We start from the raw sequence: 19,787 nt of genomic DNA, 5'->3' as shown, positions 1-19,787 counted from the left end.
TGGACAAACAGAGTCTAATTATCTGCACATAAACACGGATAGAAGTGGGTCAAGTTTAGATAAGCAGAGTAACAAAGCGCATTTTTTTTGGAAAGCATTACTTGAAAAGAAAACAGAATGTTTGATTTCTAAATAATGAAGCTCTCCTCAGACTTCTAAGCCAGTAAAACCAAACAGAGCTCATGCCAACCATGACTGAACGCCAGCCAGGGAGCACTTGAATAACAAATAAGAAAGAGACGCAAAAATCCCAGTGAGAGTGGCTAACATGTATCACTAATCCAGAGAGAAACAAAAAAGTGACATTAAAAGACTTGCCCAAGCCCAAGAACTGCAAAGGGAAAGAAAGGCCAAAGAGGGATTAAAATCACACCCTAGACAAGTGGTGACGCTGCTTTTCAAAATGCTACCAATGAACATCTCTTTCCTCACTTGACAGCCAGCCTCCTCTTTCTGGGAGCTGAGATGCAGATGTTGCTGCTTTTTCCAACAGCAACGCCCCAGACTGAGAGACCTCACACACTGCAGCCGAAGCTCCCAGTCCATGCGCAGGGGCCAGGCCAGCATAAGCACCAGAGAACTTTGCTAATGTACACCTGAGGTTTAGGAAGTTCCCATTGTGGCTCAGCAGTAACGAACCCAACTAGTATCCATGAGGATGCAGGTTCAATCCCTGACCTCGCTCCGTGCAATAAGCATCCGGCGTTGCTGTGAGGAGCTGTGGTGCAGGTCGAAGACACAGAGCAGATCTGGTGTTGCTGTGGCTGTGGTGTAGGCCAGCAGCTGTAGCTCCGATTCAATCCCTAGCCAGGGAGCTTCCACATGCTGCTGCAGGTGCGGCCCTAAAAAGCAAATAAAAATGAAAAATACATATGCCTGAGGTTTATACACTTGAGGGTTAATATACACTGAGAGCCAGGTAGTCTCAGGTAGAGTCTGGGAATGTTTATTTTCAGCAAGTTTCCCAGCCAAATGTGGAACTAATGACAACCGAAGCCATGCTCCAAAATACAGAAGTTAATCATCCTCTGTTGTGAGGCCAGTGGAAAGGGAAGTTAAAGTCAGTTCCTCAGTCTTTATGGCGTACCTTCTGGTAGCTTAATGGAGTGAAATGGAAAAAGACGCATCTAAACAGTTTTTTTTTGTTTTTTTTTTTTTTGTCTTTTTGATATTTCTTTGGGCCGCTCCTGCAGCATATGGAGGTTCCCAGGCTAGGGGTCGAATCAGAGCTGTAGCCACTGGCCTATGCCAGAGCCACAGCAACGTGGGATCTGAGCCGCGTCTGCAACCTACACCACAGCTCACGGCAACGCCGGATCGGTAACCCAGTGAGCAAGGGCAGGGACCGAACCCACAACCTCATGGTTCCTAGTCGGATTCGTTAACCACTGTGCCACGACGGGAACTCCCTAAACAGTTATTCTGATGAAATGCAGCTCCGAGATAAAGAGCAACAGCAGGTCCCAAATCTACTGTATTTGGAACTTATCATCCATATGTCACTTCTTCCAAAACACTTTCCCTGCCACCACTACCACCCTACTCCCACCAAAATCCATGCTAAATTCATGTCCCTTCTTCTTTGTTACCAAGGCACCTGTCGCGATCCTGTAATACAGACTATAATACTGAATTAGAATCACTGACTTACCTTCCTATATCCCGCAATGAAACTGCAAGCGCCACAAGGGCAGAAGTTTTTCCTTCCCTCATAGGAACCCTCACGTCCAGCATATAGTAGGGACTCAATACATATTTGTCACATAGATGAAAAAAATAAGTGAATACCCATGCCCGTCCAGGTGTCATAGCACTGATTTCCAAGCTATTACGATTCTACTTACAACAGACAGGGATATGGGTATAAACCACTCACTTGTCCAAATTCCTTTCCACCTGCAATTTTAGCCTACAAGGCTCAGTCAAGAGACTTCCTCCTGTCTGTCTCACGAAATAGGAGGGGAAGAGCAGGTCTCCACTACTGGCTTCCGAGGACTTGGAATACTCTCGAGGGCGCCTCTCTGCGGCAAAGATGTCCATGTCTTGTAGATCGACAACAATGCAATCCAGCAGGCAGACGTGGTCTTCTAGAAGGAGCCAAGGAGAGAGAGAGACAGTGAAGAAAACGGGACCCGGAAAGGCTGGCCCGGAACAAAACTAAAAAGCCAAAAAAAAGTTCATTTTGTCTTTGGAAATGTTTAGAAGCACCTGCTTCAGAAAGCTGGGGGACCAGAAGTCTTCACTCTGGCACCAGGACCTTCCCTGAACAACGCTGCGTGTGCTGGACACTCACTTCCTGCCTGCCCCCTGCTCATAAGCACAAACCGTGCCACGCCCCCCTCCATGTCGCACGGCTGCCCTGAGGCCTTGACCAAAAGGGCCTCTAAATAAAAGGACCTCTAGGCACCCCTCCCAAGGATATCCCACAGGGGTCTCCCATAGAGATAGTCTTACCCAAAGGTTTACAAAATTTTCCAGGTAAATAGCACACGTAACTATTTCCACTGCCACTGATCCATTCCAAGCCACCTCCATACTTGCCTAGACCACATAAACTCCCCTCCAACAGACCCGTAAAATTCCAGTCTGCCTCACAAAACCATTCTGCCCACAAAATACCTCAATAATCCTTAAAAAAGAAAAACAAAGAGAGATCAAAACCCTCTTTCTTTATACACTTTGATGGCCATGCTGTATGCATTCATTTTATCCACACGCACAGGCAATAAATACCATGCAGGTTAAAACTTCAGGTTCTAGAGTCAGACTGCCTAAGTTCATAGGCCCATTCTAGCATTTACTGTCTACATCAGCATAAGTATGGGCAAGGAACCTAGTCTCTTCATCTAAACGCTATAGGGATATTATGAGGATAAAATGCTATAATTTAGGAAAGTATGTGCCATGATGTCTGGCACTAGTAAGTATGTCCAACAACCAGTCTTTTCGTTTTTTGTTTTTTGCTTTGTATTGCCACATCCGAGCCATATGGAGGTTCCCAGGCTAATCAAAGCTACAGCTGCCGGCCTACACCACAGCCACTGCAACGCGGGATCCAAGCTGCATCTGCGAACGATACACCACAGCTCACAGCAGCACCGGATCCTTAACCCACTGAGCGTGACCAGGGATCAAACCTGCGTCCTCATGGACACTAGTAGGGTTCATAACCCACTGGGCCAAGACGGGAACTCCCAACAACCAGTCTTTTGATGAGGATTACGATCATCTCATTTAATCACCAATGGAACCATAAACCACTTCCCTGTCACCTCTAGGACAATGAGGTACGACAAGGAGTTAACTATTCCTTGCATCTAATGGAAGACATTCAGTAGCCTTCCTCAACTAGTTCCCACACCTCTTGACATCCAACCATAATGGACTGATTTTCATCCACTGATTTTTGTGGCTAATCGTATTCTGCTTCCCAAACTTCTTGGGGCAACACCTCCCTTACAATCCATCACCCATCCAGAACACAGCTAAGAACCAGAAGGCTGGACTCTCATCTGAAATGACTCATTCTTAAAATTCTAGAGAAGAGCATGAATAACTGGGTGGCTCCTGTCCTTCGAAAACTGTTCCTTAGAGCATTTCTGTTGTTATCCAAGTCACACTATTATTTTCTCAGAGTTCTTTTTGTTTTTCTAGAAGTAAATAGTGACAAAAGGATAGTAGCTGGATAGTGACTTGCAAGGATGTATTTAGGGATGCAGGAATTCTCCTATATACTATCACCATCTGATGGCAAATATCTTGACATACAAGTCCTAACAGACCATCTAAATCTCTCTCCTTCCTGGGTCTTGCTAATGTAACCCTACTTTAGAAGTCACCTAATGGTAAATCTACATCCTAAGATTCTTAAGCCTTCTGCATCAATATCAAAATCAGATTATCACCAAAGACATGCGACCATGGGGTGGGCACCTGCTTGTATGGGATGCATGCCCCCTCAGGTCCCTGCAAGGTCTCATGAATTTCCCCACCTCCATCACGCAGCTCCTCTCTCCTCTTTTACCTGGGCTACTCGAAACCTGGCTGACAGAAGGTGTGGCTTGCTGTCCTTGCTGCCTGGTCGAGGTACTTGGCCCAAACTCGCTCTTCAGGCTGCCTAGACTCATTCCAGCAGGAGGCATCATGAACAGCCCCTCGGAATGAGTCCCTTTCGGGTCCTCCGTGCTTGTCATTTTCCTCACACTGTGTTTGGGAGTACCAGTTGGGGAAGCTGAAGGCACAGACTCCTGGGAAGAAAAAAAAAGAGAGATCTAGAAGGCAGGAATAGGGGTGACTATACCTACTCTCCTGGAAATGCCACCCCAGTCCCTGGACTCTTCAAAGACTCTACGCCACCGGTACTTCCCAAGCCCCCAGATCCCATAAACAAAAGGGTAACCGGGTCATGACACTTTCTGCCACATGTAATTATTTGCAGAGATGTTACATATAATTCAGCACCTACTAAAAACTAGCATTTTTGCAAAAACACATTTTACCTTTTAGTTTAAAATCAAATGTCAAGATACTAATTACTAGTGGTTTAATCAAGGTCACAAACAACAAGAGCAAATCTCTCAGCCATTTGATACACTGTTCCATTGCTGCAGAGGAAGGGCTTATTGTTCTAAGAAAATGCACCTAACAGTAATATGGAATTAAGCCACTGCAATGTGTTTGCACTTCTGGAAGTCTCCCCTCCTGGGGTGGGATGTTTCTCATCTTTCTAAGTAAATGCAAATGAAAGCAAAATGGAAAACATAGGTAAGCCATTTCTACTATGCTTCTGGTCAAGGGCATAAAAATTAAGGACAACTACAGAGTAAAATTATTTCTATAATTCTATTGAAAATACCACATGCGTTTCTTACATACTTAATACTTTCAGTTAATTGCTAATGGGGTAAATCTTTTTCACCAGAACGGCTCAATAATTGACGTTGAAACTTCCCATGGTTTCTTCACCCAAGCTCAGACCTATGCATCTGCGTGGCTTGCCGCAGCACCGTCGGTTTGTTCTCATCTATCCCTTCTCACCAGCAAGGTGGAAGGAGCGGGTGAAGGTTTTCCTTCCAGCACTGCTTTATATGAGGATTCCTCTCAGCATGTGAAAAGGAGATGATAATATTGCTGGCCTGCAGAGTGATCTTGAGTGGTCATTACATGTAACAGTGAAAGAAACCAGTTCTTATGTTCTGCAATTCTTATATGCAAGGCAAATTAATAGGTAAATGCTATTATTTAAGTATTTTGACATTAAAACCCTTCCCCCTTGCTTAGTTTATTTAAACTCTAGAGTATTTGTTGCCCTTTCATTTGATTCATCTTTCTGTCCTCTCTGTGGTTGGTTTAAATAAATCAATGGCTTGAGGAGATTAACTCAAAGCTTTTGAAAGACTTAGAAATTACAGTTTAAGCACAAGCTTTGGTTGAGAAAAATGAAAGGAAAAGCATATGTAAAAAGTTCAAACCTCACTCATTAAGACATGGACTTATGTAAAACAATTCCAAACACACAGGCGTCAGAGAACTCAAAGGCAAATAACCCCTCTGCAAGCTTTGATTTCAGACTATTTCCTGTTCTGTAACCACTGGAATGCATTCTAGACAAACCTCACACGTGCAAATGCATTAAAGGGCAAATGTAAGTGCAAAGTGATTTTCAACGAAGAAAGTAATTACTCAACCTCGAGGAGGCCTAGATCAATGGAACTTGACTGTACCTGTGGAGAGGTAAGCTTCACAGGTAGGCTTACCTGATTACAAATACTTTAACAAGCAACACACTCCAAGCAGCCCTTACGGAATTCTGCAGAACAACCACTGGTATGTGACAAAACAAGGCTTTTCTAGGATTTAAGAAAATAAGGCCATCCAAAAAGTACTACCTAGTGCAAAGGAAGGAAGGGAGGGAGGGAGGAAGGAAGGAAGGGGGAAATTGCTTCTAATGGTGCTTACGAACTTCTCTACACAGGAGGTAAGTGACTCACCAAAAAGGGGGGGGGGGGGGGAACAGTGATAAGCAGGCTTTCGCAAGTAATGAAATATTTTAAAAGATTATTTTTCTAAATTTTCTTTTTTAAGCATATGAATGTGAATTGACTGCTGAATCCCATAAGGTTTTTCCAAATTACCAGCAGGCAAAAAAGTATACTTATACCTTGAAGAAAAAGTCATCCTTGTACGCACTGCCACTTAAAATCAAATCCTCAAAAACAAATACAGGGAAATGTTTTCATTAAAGTGCTATAAACTATGTGCTGTTATTTGGCTCCTTACTGTGAGTGTTTATAATTAACATGACTGGGCAGTCAGCAAACATGTGAACCAAATAACAAAACAAATGCTTTTGCAAAAATTTCTCGAAATGTTTTGGCAATTCTTCTCCAGAAGCTAACTTCAGAGTCAACTCATAAGCCCATACATAGGTACATCTGATTTGGAAAATAAGTCCTTTACCTTCTCTCTAAAGCGTAGAGAAACAAATGGTATTAATGAACTCGATCACTCGTTCTGGCTCTAACAGATCTCTTCCTAAAAACGTAGGCCTAAAACAAAGATTTTCCACACACAAATACATGCCTAAGAACTGACTACAGACTCAAAAGATGGTTCCCAAGGAGGAATGCAACTCTCCCTTGGGCAGTGAGGGCAGCAGAGCTGGAACAAAGGTGCAGTATCCTGAGGTGACAACGGGGACAACATTCAGCTCGGACAAGTTGGCTGACTACCCGGCCAGGTTAATTACAAACACTCACAGTAAGGAAAAGTAAGAAACTGAAGAAGCAGTTACCAACCTTTCTTTTTATAAACAGATGTTTCTTTTATCTCCACTTTAAGGGCAAAATGCTTATCACGTAACTATGAAGAGATTTTCTTCATTAAGACTAGGCCAAATGTGAAAGACCAATGGCTGATTCATCTAATTTTTACTGTCTTAAAAACTATACATAAGCGGACGCCTACTTCTCCCTCTGGCGGGAAGGGCTACTATTCCAACAGGAGGGCTACTGAGCGAAGGTGAACCAGCACGTTCTCCTCCATCAGCTGACTGCAGGTGCGGCCAGGGAGCCAAGGGAACTGGCGATGCTCTCCCTGCTGCATCGCTCATCACTCCCGCTTTGGCCTCGCCCTGTGCTCTGATCACTAAGTCTGGTTTATCTGGGTAGCTGTAAGTGAGGAGTCAGGCTGCCCTCTAACCCACTGTCTAAAAACCCCCACTCTGGGTCCTAAGCCCAAGGTTATGACACGTGAATGTGGCTCCCGTGGTTCTCACTGCCTCATCGTCATTCTCCTCCTCACTCCACCCCTTCCTACTCAATGAATCAAATGGCTTTGGTTCGGGATGTTTAGGTGAGTAGTAATGAGTCAAAAGAAGAGTGAGAAGTAAGACAAATTAAGAGAAGTAGAGAGACAGTCATTTGAAAATAATAACAATTACTTGAGTTTAGATATTACCAACAATATATTCCTCCTACTACTCTTACCTGAGCTGAGGTCCTTTCAAAAGCTTGGCAAGACCAGCACCCTATTCAGCTCTCTTCCACTTTCTTTCCCTCCTATACACAGCGAGGGCACAGGACCTACTCAAAGTTACATCTTTTCTGTAACGACCTCTGGAGATCGTCCATCTAAGTCAATTTAAGGAACTCAAAAGAGTTAGAGCTATTTGGGAAAGGGCCAGAGAGACAGGAATAGCCTTTGCCAGTTCACTTTCCCCCACAGAAATCTAATCCTAATACTGGAGGATAAAATCATATCATGGTTAAGAGCATGGAGTATTCAAGGCAGAAACACCAAAGTCTGAGATCCACACTGTACTCCTCACTAGATGTTAACCCAAAAGAAATCACTTAACCTATAAGTTTCAACTTCCTTATCGAGAAAAATGGTGTTAACGGTACCTCTTAGGTTGCTAAAGAGAGCAAAATGAACAAAAACGTAAAGAGCTTAGCACAGGCTGATAACAGGCATCCAAAAAACACTGGCTACTTCCATCACTATTCTTGTCGGCTGCCATGGAAACTAGTAAAGTTTCATTGAAACACACACCCAGAGTGGGGGGAGGGAAGGACTGGGAGCTTGGATGGCGTGTGCACACCCTGGCGTATGGAATGGATGGTCAGCAGGGACCTGCTCTATAGCACAGGGCAATCCACTCAATATTCTGTGAAAACCTATATGAGAATGGGTATGTGTATGTATATGTATGACTGAATCACTTCGCTGTATAAGAGAAATTAACACAACACTGTAAATCACCTATACATCAATAAAAGTTTTAAAAAATGAAAATAAATAAGTAAATAAATAAAACAACCCACCTAGACTGTGGGGAAAAGGGAACCCCAGTACACTGTCGGTAAGAATGGAAACTGGCATGGCTGCCGTGGAAAACAGTATGCAAAAAACTAAAAATAGAACTACCTCATGATCCAGCAATTCCACTCCTGGGTATAAAACTCCTGAAAAAACCAAAACCACTCATTTGAAAAGATCCATGCACTCCAATGCTCAGAGTAGCATCATTTACAATTGCCAAGAAATGGAAGTAAGCTAAGTGTCCCTCAATAGACGAATGGATAAAGATATGCTCTGTGTGTGTGTGTACATATATACATATATACATATGTGTATACATAATGGTGTGTGTACATATACATACACACATACACATAATTACAGTGGAATGCTACTCAGCCATTAAAGAAGAGTGAAATTTTGCCATCTGCAAAAACATGGATGGACTTGGAAGGCATTATGCAAGTGCAATAAAAGAGACAAATACTTCATGATATCACCTATATATGAGGTCTTCAAAAAATACAACAAACTAGTGAATATAATAAGAAAGCAGCAGGCTCACAGATAATGAAAATAACACTCTTCATCTCAACTGCCCCCAAACATGTTATACGAAGTAAGTGCTAATGTAGTTTTAAACTATAAAGCAATATGCTCTATAAGATTTTATTAAGAGATTTTAGAACGGCTTCAAATAAACCTTGGGCCAAATCATTTCTTCTGAAAAAAGCCAAAGAATGCACAAAGGTTTTTTTTTTGGTTTTTTTTTTTTTTTTTGTCTTTTCTAGGATTGCACCCATATAGAGGTTCCCAGGACAGGGGTCGAATCAGAGCTGCGACTGCCAGCCTACGCCACAGCCACAGCAACTCGGGATCTGAGTCACGTCTGCAACCTACACCACAGCTCACGGCAACACCAGATCCTTAACCCACTGAGTGAGGCCAGGGACCGAACCCACAATCTCATGGTTCCTAGTCAGATTCATTAATCACTGAGCCATGACAGGAACTCCATAAAAAGTTTCAATACTATGAGTTCAGCCTGTGAGAAAAGCATTATAAAGACGGTTCTATTGATTTGTTTGCTAAAATAATTTAGTACATCCAGTTAGTAAGGATTATAATTTACACTATATTAAATGGTTAATTGAAATATTAATAAAATGTCCAAAAAAATATTCTTCAAGTGGTTAGGAATCATCTTATGGCAACATCTGAGTTTTTGGACTGGTATTCAAACACCAGGTGAATTGCAAAGGCAGTGGGTGCTGACCGCTCACCTTATCCTGTAAAGTAAAGGTCCCAGGAAAACCAGCAAAGAGAAACTTGTTCCTGACTTTCAACTTCCCCAAATTTGCTACAATCAAATTATTTGATCTGGAACTTTCTGGGATAAGAAGCACAGGAGCACCAGCTTCAATATCCAGGAGAACCCGTGAACCACGCTGGGCTTGATCTCTCACCTGAAAGAAGGAGGAAAACCAAATCAGAGGTTCAATTAATTCCCTCATTTTACAATCAAATAACCTCAAGTTCCCAAAAGCTTCATAAATTTATACATCTAAAACAACAAAAATAATTGGTACAGCACTGTAAACCACCTATACTTTAATAAAAAATTAAAATAAATGCATAAACATTAAAAAAAATAAAATAAAACAACTAAAATACATTCTATGACCATCAAGAAGTCAAAACAGAAATTAGTAACAAGAAGATAATGGAAAATCCCAAATATCTGGAAATCAGACTATACATTTCTAAATAACCCATGGGTCACAGAAAAAATCATAAGGGACATAAAAACATACTTTGACCTTACTGATAAAGAAAACAAAGCACATTAAAATTCATAAAATGCACTTTAAAGGGTACTTTAAAATGTTTAGCATTGAATGTTTATGTAAAAGAAGACTTAAAATCAATAATCAAAGCTTCTAGCTTAGGAAGGTAGAAAAAGAAAAAGCAAAATAAAGCTAAGTAAGGAAAAGGAAGAAAATAATTAAGAGCAGAAAGCAGTTATTTAGAAAACAGATCAACAACAGAGAAAAAAATCAGAACACTCTACCCAACAGCCACTTTACATTCTTTTCAAGTGCACAGAGCACACTCGCTAAGAGTATGCAGAGGCCTAACACACGCCTCAATAAGTTGGTTATTTGTGAAAGTGATAAATCTCTACTATATTAATGAAGAAGAAGGAAGGAAACAAAAATGACGACGATGAGTGGTGGAGTTTGGGACATTGCTACTGAAGGGAAAACTATTTTTATTTTGTCCCTGGCCACTGTACCCTGGGTCTTTCCGAAGGTACCACACATACCTGTCTGAGACCCAGGCTGGGGACAGCATGCCAGACATGAATGTCCATTGGAAAGGGCTGTTGCCAAGGTCCCTTAGGACAACCCATACAGGCAACAGGCTGCATACACTACCTACGAGGCTGCTATTTGCAGCCACTGCGCCCCAGGATTTCTTAAACGTTCAAAAAACAAATGGACATTGAAATGTTTTAATTGATATAATTCACAATAGCATCGAAATCGTGAAACACTTAGGGATAAATTTAACAAAAGATGTTTAAGAACGTCAAAACTACAAAACACTGCTGAGAAAAACAGAAGACCTCATTAAACGGAGAGATATACCACAGACAAGGGATCCAAATACGCAACACTGCGAAGACGTCAAATTCTAGACGTACGGATTCAGCACAATCCCAACAAAATCCTAGCTGACTTTATGGTAGAAACAGAAAAGCTGATTCTAAAATTTAAATAGAGGATTCCCATCAGGGCTCGGCAGGTTAAGGACCCGACACTGCCTCTGTGAGGATGCGTCACTCAGTGGGCTAAGGATCCTATGTGGCTCGGATCCCGAGTTGCTGCGGCTCTGGTATAGGCCAGCAGCTACAGCTCTGATTCAACCCCTAGACTGGGAACCTCCATATGTGGTGGGAGCGGCCCAAGAAATGGCAAAAAGACAATAAATAAATAAATAAATAAATGGAACAGAAGAGAGAATGAAGAAATACACACATACCTATGTGATCAGTGGACTCTGTTGAGTGCTAAGGTGATTCAATAGGAAAAGAATAGTCTGGATACACACACATACAAGGAAAAAGAAAATCGCAACCCTCACTTCACAAAATACACAAAAACTAACTCAAAGTGGAGGAGATCTAAAATGATAAAACTTCTAAAAGAAGAAAGAAGAATTCCCGTTGTGGTACAGTGGTTAACGAATCCGACTAGGAACCATGAGGTTGAAGGTTTGGTCCCTGGCCTTGCTCAGTGGGTTAAGGATCTGGCGTTGCCGTGAGCTGTGGTGTAGGTCACAGACACGGTTCGGATCCCACGTTGCTGTGGCTCTGGCGTAGGCCAGGGGCTACAGCTCTGATTCGACCCCTAGCCTGGGAACCTCCATATGCCGCGGGAGTGGCCCAAAGAAACAGCAAAAAGACAAAAAAATTTAAAAATTTTTAAAATTAAAAAAATAAAGAAGAAAGAGAAATGTTTCGCCACCCAGTGACAAGCAGATTTCTTTGACAAAATGCAACAGCCTAACTACAAAAGAAAAAAAATTAATGAACTTCATCAGGATGAAAGACTTCTGCTTTTCAAAAATCAATATTAAGAAAATGGGGTGGGGGGAGGTTCCCATTGTGGCACAGTAGAAATGAATCCGACTAGGAACCATGAGGTTGCAGGTTTGATCCCTGGCCTTGCTCTGTGGGTTAAGGATCTGGCATTGCCGTGAGCTGTAGTGCAGATCACAGACACGGTTCGGATCCTGCGTTGCTGTGGCTGTGATGTAGGCTGGCGGCTACAGCTCCAATTCCACCCCAGCCCAGGAACCTCCATATGCCGCAGGTGAGGCCCTAAAAAAAAAAAGAAAAGAAAATTGGGGGGGGAGTCATAAACTGGAGAAAATATTCACAATACATATATCAAAGGACTTGTGTCCAGAATATAGGAAGGAAGAAATAATGTCAATTCTATACAAATTATTCTGAAAACAAAAGAGGGAGCACTTCCCAATTCATTGTACAAGGTCAGCATTACCCAGTTACCAAAGCCAGGAAAAGGTATTCTTTTCTTCTCATAAATCTATAAACTAATATCCCTCAGACGCGTAAACACGAAAATCTCTAACAAACTGGGGCAAGGCGAGACAACTGTAAAAGCATCCCCTGACGATGAATGGACATGGCTATATTCTATTGGGACAGAGAGCCGACCAACAGCCACCAGAAAGCAGGGATTAGCGACGGGGGACTATTAGCAGAGGGATACAAGCAAACTTTCTGGGATGAGAGAAAAGACCTAAACCTTGACTGTAACTATAGCTACAAAACTGGATGCAATGGTTAAAACTCACTGAATTCTATACTTAAAAAGGGGTAATTTTACTGTAAGCACTATACCACAAAAGAGCTGACAAAAGTATACTGTACTAATACAAGGTATCTCATATACTGAACTGTAAAAAATATAGATTCCAAACAACGAGAATAAGACGGGTTCTTTTGGTTCCCAGGCTAGGGGTCCAGTGGGAGAAACAGTTGCCAGCCTACACCACAGCCACAGCAACACGGGATCCAAACCACATCTGCAACCAACGTCACAGCTCGCGGGTGTTCCTTATCTGAAAAATAGGAATAATGATAGGCCCTGTCTTCAAGAGTTGTTGTTAGGATTAAGTGAAACAGAACTAAACCACTGAAAGTGATCATCTAGTAGCTCCTATTAGCACATGAACAGCAGACCCTTTCAACCTATGCAAGTACACACACAACTAACTGAACGTGGACAGGGGGAGACCTTTTCTTTTTAATTTTTAAAAGTTTAACATATTAACTTACAGCCTCAAAAGGGATAAACTATTACTGGCATACTGTATAGCTCTTACTCTTTTAACATTCCTTAACAGGTATATGTTAATAGGGAAAGCACTGAATCCTGAACTAACCAAGGTTAAGCGTCCCAGACAATCAGAGGTAATAGTTTCTATGTTTCCTTACCTATAAAATGTTAATAACCCACCTGCCTACTATACCTCATTAGGTAACATCATAACTAATTTTTTTTTTTTGCCTTTTTAGGGCCACACCTGTGGCATATGGAGGTCCCCAGGCCAGGGGTCAAATCACAGCTATAGCCACCTCAGCCACAACAATGCATCTGCGACCTAGACCACAGCTCACAGCAATGCCAGATCCTTAACCCACTGAGCGAGGCCAGGTATTGAACCTGCATTCTCATGGATACTAGTCTGATTTGTTTCCACTGAGCCATGACAGGAACTCCAATTACCCTTTTTTTCTTGGAGAAAAGAATTGAAACTTCAAAACAGCCTAATTTTCTTATCAGCAAATAAAAATAGGTCTTTTGCTCTCTCCATAAATAAAAGTAATTTCAAATCCACACATCTAAGTAATTCAAACAACTAGGATTAAAGATCCTTGAGATCAGCTTTTCTTCAAAAGTCCACATATTTAGCCCTATTCAAAATAGAAAAACATTCCTTTAACCCTCTACTTGTTTTATATAATCTGATAAAGCAAGACATTTTAAAAACGTATCTATTTAATTTCTGCTTACCCCAGAAAGTTAAATTCTCTCTAAGGCACCGTGTCTCATTTCCTCACCCAAAGGATTCCTCACGATAACTACCATCTAAGTCACACATGTAAAAATAGTTGTTTTAAATGTATGAAACAATTCTAATGCATAACATCCAGCAAAGCTATATTAAGACTCACAAAAAATTTCACAAATTTAACCAAACAATACCACTTATAGGATCCAATCTTACAAAAATAATTCAAGGAATCAAAAAACTATGCACACAAAAATATTCAAAGAAGCTTTCCTCATAAGAATGAAAAACTGGAAGCACTGTAAATGTTAAGAAATAAGGAAATGGGCGTTCCCGTCATAGCTCTGTGGGTAAAGAATCCAACGAGGAACCATGAGGTTGTGGGTTCCACCCCTGGTCTCGCTCAGTGGGTTAAGGATCTGGCCTTGCTGTGAGCTGTGGTGTAGGTCGCGGTCGCAGCTCAGATCCCATGTTGCTGTGGCTGTGGCTGTGGCCGGAAGCTATAGCTCCCAGACCCATAGCCTGGGAACCTCCATATGCCATGGGTGTGGCACTAAAAAGCAAAAAAAAAAAAAAAGAGAGAAGGAAATGGTTAAGTAAACTACTGAAGATACCAAACAAAGGTTAAGAAACGAATCTGGATTCCAAGGACGTCGGCATCTATACTGTATGTACTATAAAGTACTCCTCAGTTTAAACATTTTCTTGAAAAGCATGTGTCGACCATAAATGTAATACCATTTTATACCCATTAATTGGCCCCAGATAAATAAGGTTCACAATACAAGTGTTGGCAAGATAGGAATTAAAGGCATTCTTACACACTGCCGATGGAGACGTATGACTGAGACAGCCACTCTGGACAAGAGCCTGGCATGATCGTGTAAAGAGAAACACGTGCATACCCCAGGGCCCGGGAACTCCACTCCTAAGCATCTCAGAGAAGCTCCTACACATGTGCATTAGTGAGATCCAGCCCCAACAGCAAAACTCACTGGAAACAACCCATGTGTTCAACAGGGAAACAGCTAAGTCATCTGTGTTACACACAATGAAATAACAACAGCGACAACAAAGGAAATGCAGTCACATATAAACCTGAATGAACCTTATGAACACACTAACCCGGGGGGGAAAAACAGCAGCTCAGAACACTAAAGACAGCTCAACACCATTCTTATAAAGGTCAGACAAGGAAAACAAAAGATATTGCACAGAAATTTTTAATTTTAAAGAAACTAACAGGCCCAAAAATCAGGAGTGTGTTACCTGAGCCATCAACAGAATGAGACAAGGGAAGAACCATAGTAATGTTTCAGTTTTTATTCTGGTGGTGGGTTCATGGATGTTCCTTCTATCATCATACTTTATAACTTACATACATGCTACAGATATTCTTTTATATGTACCAAATACTAAATTTTTTTTTATATTTCTAAAGAGAGGAAAAAAGGCTGTATACTCCATAACTATAATCAAGGAGACATGTATAGGAAAAAAAAATAAAAACAACAAAAATAAATTAAAACATAGCGATGGTGTTAGAAGACTGATTCTTTTTTCCAGATTCCCTATAATATGGTTATAGTACTTTCATATTTAAAATGCACTCTTGGGAGTTAAAAATGCACGCTTGGGATCCTGCGTTGCTATGACAATGGCGTAGGCCAGCGGCTGCAGCTCCGATTGGACCCCTGGGAACTTCCATATGCCACAGGTGTGACCCTAAAAAAGGCAAAATAAATAAATAAAAATGCGTTCTCTATAAGAAACACAGGAAATCAAAAACATAAGTTGCTTCCAGGGATAGAAATTGGGGGCTGAGGGCAAGTGAGGAGACTTTCCTCCAAATGCCCTTTTTAACCTTGATTCTGTACTCAAATGAATGTAACATATTTAACATATTCAAGTTTATTTTAATTAAAACAACTCTTTTTTTTTTTTTTTTTTTTTTGTCTTTTTGCCATTTCTTGGGCTGCTCCCACGGCATAGGGAGGTTCCCAGGCTAGGGGTCGAATCGGAACTATAGCCGCTGGCCTACACCAGAGCCACAGCAACGTGGGATCCGAGCCGCGTCTGCGACCTACACCAGAGCTCACGGCAACGCTGGATCCTTAATGCACTGAGCAAGGCCAGGGATCGAACCCGCAACCTCATGGTTCCTAGTCGGATTTGTTAACCACTGAGCCACGACAGGAACTCCAAAACATAACATTTTTAAATATTGCCACGCCAAAGACTTAAATTATAATTTTTTACTGGATAAAGCTTAAAAATAACCAAATAACAAGTTTTACAAAAAGCTACATTGTAATCGACTTCTGTGGTTCCCAAACTGTGTGCCAAGACACCACGGGGGCTGCCTCAGACTCACAGGTGCACTGCCAGGACATTTTAAATTTTTGAGGGAAACACATCATCTGCTGGCACAAACTACTAGCTTGAGGTATTTTACATTCGATGTTAGCTCATGCTACATTCCTTTCAATGTCGTCACATCTTTGTGAAGCCGGGTCTTCAGCAGTTGCTGTGATTAAAAACCAAGTACCATGAGAAAATAAACATGGAACAGGAAATGAGGGTTGGGATGTCCAACCTGATTCCAAGTTTGAGAAGTTGTTCAGGGCTCAAGAGGCACATACATCCTACTAGGAAGTAATTATGGTTATTTAAGAATGAAATAAAAATATTATCTTTCACTTACGTGTTATTATTTTCTTCAAAGAGCTACTGAGTAGTTAGGACATATGGACATATTAGGTTTAGACTTAATTACTTTCAAAGTGGAAAGACCATTAGGTGTTTCCTTTGGCCTAGGATGTATCAACGGAAAAACTTCCAAGACGTTAAAGGAGCCATGAATTAAGAAGTTTGAGAACTATATTTGAAAAAACAAAAACACCAGATCCTTAACTCACTGAGCAAGGCCAGGAATCAAACCCGCATCCTCATGGATACTAGTTGGGTTCATTACTGTTGAGCCACAACGGGAACTCTCGGGACCAGAAGTCTCAAGTGCTATCCGTAAACTCTGCTTATGTTTTTGAGAGCAAGCTAAAGCTACACTTTAAAGGTAACTAAAACAAGATACGGTGAGTCAGGAACATAAACTCTCGGATTACAGTGAAATTTCTGTAATCAGCTACACGGAGGACGCCAGTAAGCTTAAGATGACCTGATTACCTTTACTTTTTTCAGGGAAATTTCCCAGATTGATCTCCAGAGATTTAAACGTTCTGCTGACCGAACTGAGAAAGCATCATGGATGAAGGAAAGTACCCACCGCCTGGCCCTCAACGGCGGCTCGCTGGCGCCCCAGCACGTCCTGCAGCTGAGTGAAGTGCTGGATGAAGGCCACCACCTCGGCCTGGAAGCGCTGGGTGTGCACATACTGCACGGAGGCCATCTGCAGGCGCACGCGAACGTCGTGCTCTCTCCGGAGCAGAGGGTCAGGCCGCCCGTATCTGTGAGGAAGGGCCAGAAGCAGCCAGATGCAAATCAGTAACGGAAGAAAACTGGGCTGCCTGTGGTGTTTCCCTAGAACACAGCTCTACGCATTAAAATGGAAATCCACAATCAGGTCTTAGAAAGTAAACTCTGGTAACGACTTCCTTTCTAAGCTTGCGCACCGGGCCAGGATGTTAAATGAAAGTCTGGGGTGATCCCAGAGCTATAAACAGGGGGATAGCTCTGGGTGCTGAACTCACGGCTGTTCCAGAACTCACTCAGAAGCCACCCGTGGTTCAGAGCTTTTACCTGAGCCTCTCTTTCCCTGCCTTGAAGGAAAAGCGATTATTCCTGCTCACTCTTCCAGCAACGACCATGACAATATGGGCTTGAAAGATAATAAAAATAAGACCATGAAACAATGAGTAAAAAAAATTAGGCAACAGACCCATGTTTCTGCGGGAATCTGTCCTTTGGAAGCAGAAAGCTCTTTACTTCCATGAACTGCAAGTCAAAGAGTTTTAGCATCTACACTCACAGATAAATTAGAAAACTTTTAAAAATGGATTTCAATTTAATTTACTGGAACGTGGTACCATAATAAAAAATTATTATATAAAACAGTCACTGGAGAAAGGAACGCATATTAGCTGAGCACCTACTTTGTGCCAGGCAGAGAGTTAAGAGTTTTATATTAATTATCTCATTTATTATAGAATATGACACTGTGATAGGTAACAATACAAAAAAATCCATCTAAATTCTCAGTAGAGTAGGCTATACTCCCTCTGGAAATGAAAGAAAAAGTCCTCAGACATCTTTAGGAACTGTTTTTCTTAACTCTGGTTGAACACTAGAATCACTCTGGCAAGTTTAAAAAAAAAAAAAAGAATACTACCACTGACCAGAATATTTGGGGACAAAGTTGGATATATTTTCTAACAGCTCCCCAAAACGTTGGAAAAAAACACCATTTTTTCCCTTCTGAGAAAACCATTCTCTCATAACTACATAGACCCAAAGATGCCTTCTAAATTGTAACATTAAAGGGATTCAATACAGATTGTGTTTATACAGGGGAAAAATGAATAATGTTAACCTGTATCTTCAACAACTGTCTCAGACTGAAATCACTCCAGAACTTTGAGAGCTAAATGGAAATTGATCTAATTTAGTCCCCTCAGTATTTAGGTAGAAAAACTGATGCAGAGAGATTAAGCAACTTGCTCAAAGTCACCTAACAAGCTGGTGTGAAATTGGACTATAACAAGGCTCAGAATGATTTTAATTATGCCCCATTTATTTAAAAAGCTGAGCAGCCCACTTCAAGGCAGATCCATTTTAATATAAATCAGGATTCCTCACAACTACATCAGATCAATTTTACATAAGAAGCTAAGATTTTTAAAAACTTCTCTTCTTTGTTTAGCCAGTAAGACTGTGAAAAAGCAAGCTATTATGACACAATGTTACAAAAGATCAATATTTTTACTTAAAAGTCTGGAAGATGAGTGCTTCTTCCCCACTTGTAGTGAACCGTTCTCTGTAGAACTCTCCATGGGATGTCAGGTCACTTAGAGACAGGCTCCCGATGCTGCCCTGTAAGGCCAGGTCTCCCTCTAGGAATGTTAAAAATCAGAACACATTCTTAGGTATCTCTTTTCTGTCACACACCTTAAATTTGTCTGGAACAAAAATCGATAATTACACATTGTTTAATAAAACTAAATGTCAAAAGCAAATGATCATATTCCAATACACACAGGAAGATATTTTATGTACTATTTCAAAGAGTCTCAACGCAGAAGATCGAGGGACTGAAATACTATAGCAACGTCACACTTTAATATTTATAAGGGTAAAGAATTTAAAAGCATACACAATTTAAAGGATAAAACATTTACAAATGTGATCCCTTCTGAGATCAGACCACTAATTAGAATTAGTGAAATATCATAGGTCTATTCTGCACTATAGATAAAAGAATCAAGGAAGATGTGTCAGATATATGTCAATTAATCAAGCAGCACTGCATCAGGGTTTTAGAGGGACTTCATTAAAAGGCAAAAATTAATGAGATAGACACTGGAGACACAGATTTGGAACTCATATAACACAAGTAAAGCTCTGGAAGGTGGGTAGAACAAAAAAGAAATGTTGAAACATGTACACCTGGGATGTCAACCTATAATGAGTCATTCTTAACATGGTGTGGATACGGAGGAGGAATATTTTGAACTGCTGCTTCTATAAAACAAATTTTATCATCATAGTTGGTTAGTATTATAAAACAATGACCGAGGGGTATATATTTGGCAGGCTAGTTTTGCTCCCAGTGAACTGAAAACACATACTTATTTTTGACTCCTAATGTCCTCTAACAAAAATACCCAAGCTTCTCCCAACTCTAAAGACCTATCTCTTCCAGAAAC

At 41.2% G+C, this 19,787-nt stretch overlaps 1 protein-coding gene across 13 annotated transcripts in view; it reads right to left on the bottom strand.

Annotated features, from left to right (window-relative positions):
• Positions 1 to 19,787, bottom strand: part of VPS13D (vacuolar protein sorting 13 homolog D) — a 257,392-nt gene that overhangs the window by 189,982 nt on the left and 47,623 nt on the right. For all 13 annotated transcript variants that reach the window (XR_002344909.1, XR_002344910.1, XR_002344911.1 and 10 more), the window contains 5 exons: positions 18,848 to 18,974; positions 17,192 to 17,372; positions 9,585 to 9,767; positions 4,025 to 4,247; positions 1,877 to 2,087 (listed from right to left, as the gene is read on the bottom strand). Coding sequence is in view for 7 of the 13 variants with exons in the window: in XM_021095374.1 (XP_020951033.1) it covers positions 1,877 to 2,087; positions 4,025 to 4,247; positions 9,585 to 9,767; positions 17,192 to 17,372; positions 18,848 to 18,974 (925 nt within the window). In the remaining 6 variants the exon portion in view is untranslated. The remainder of the gene's footprint in view (positions 1 to 1,876; positions 2,088 to 4,024; positions 4,248 to 9,584; positions 9,768 to 17,191; positions 17,373 to 18,847; positions 18,975 to 19,787) is intronic.

Source organism: Sus scrofa, chromosome 6 (genome assembly GCF_000003025.6).
Source record: "Sus scrofa isolate TJ Tabasco breed Duroc chromosome 6, Sscrofa11.1, whole genome shotgun sequence".
Lineage (NCBI taxonomy): Eukaryota > Metazoa > Chordata > Mammalia > Artiodactyla > Suidae > Sus > Sus scrofa.
The sequence above is the reverse complement of the archived record's forward strand: the minus strand, read 5'-3'. Positions and strand labels throughout refer to the sequence as shown.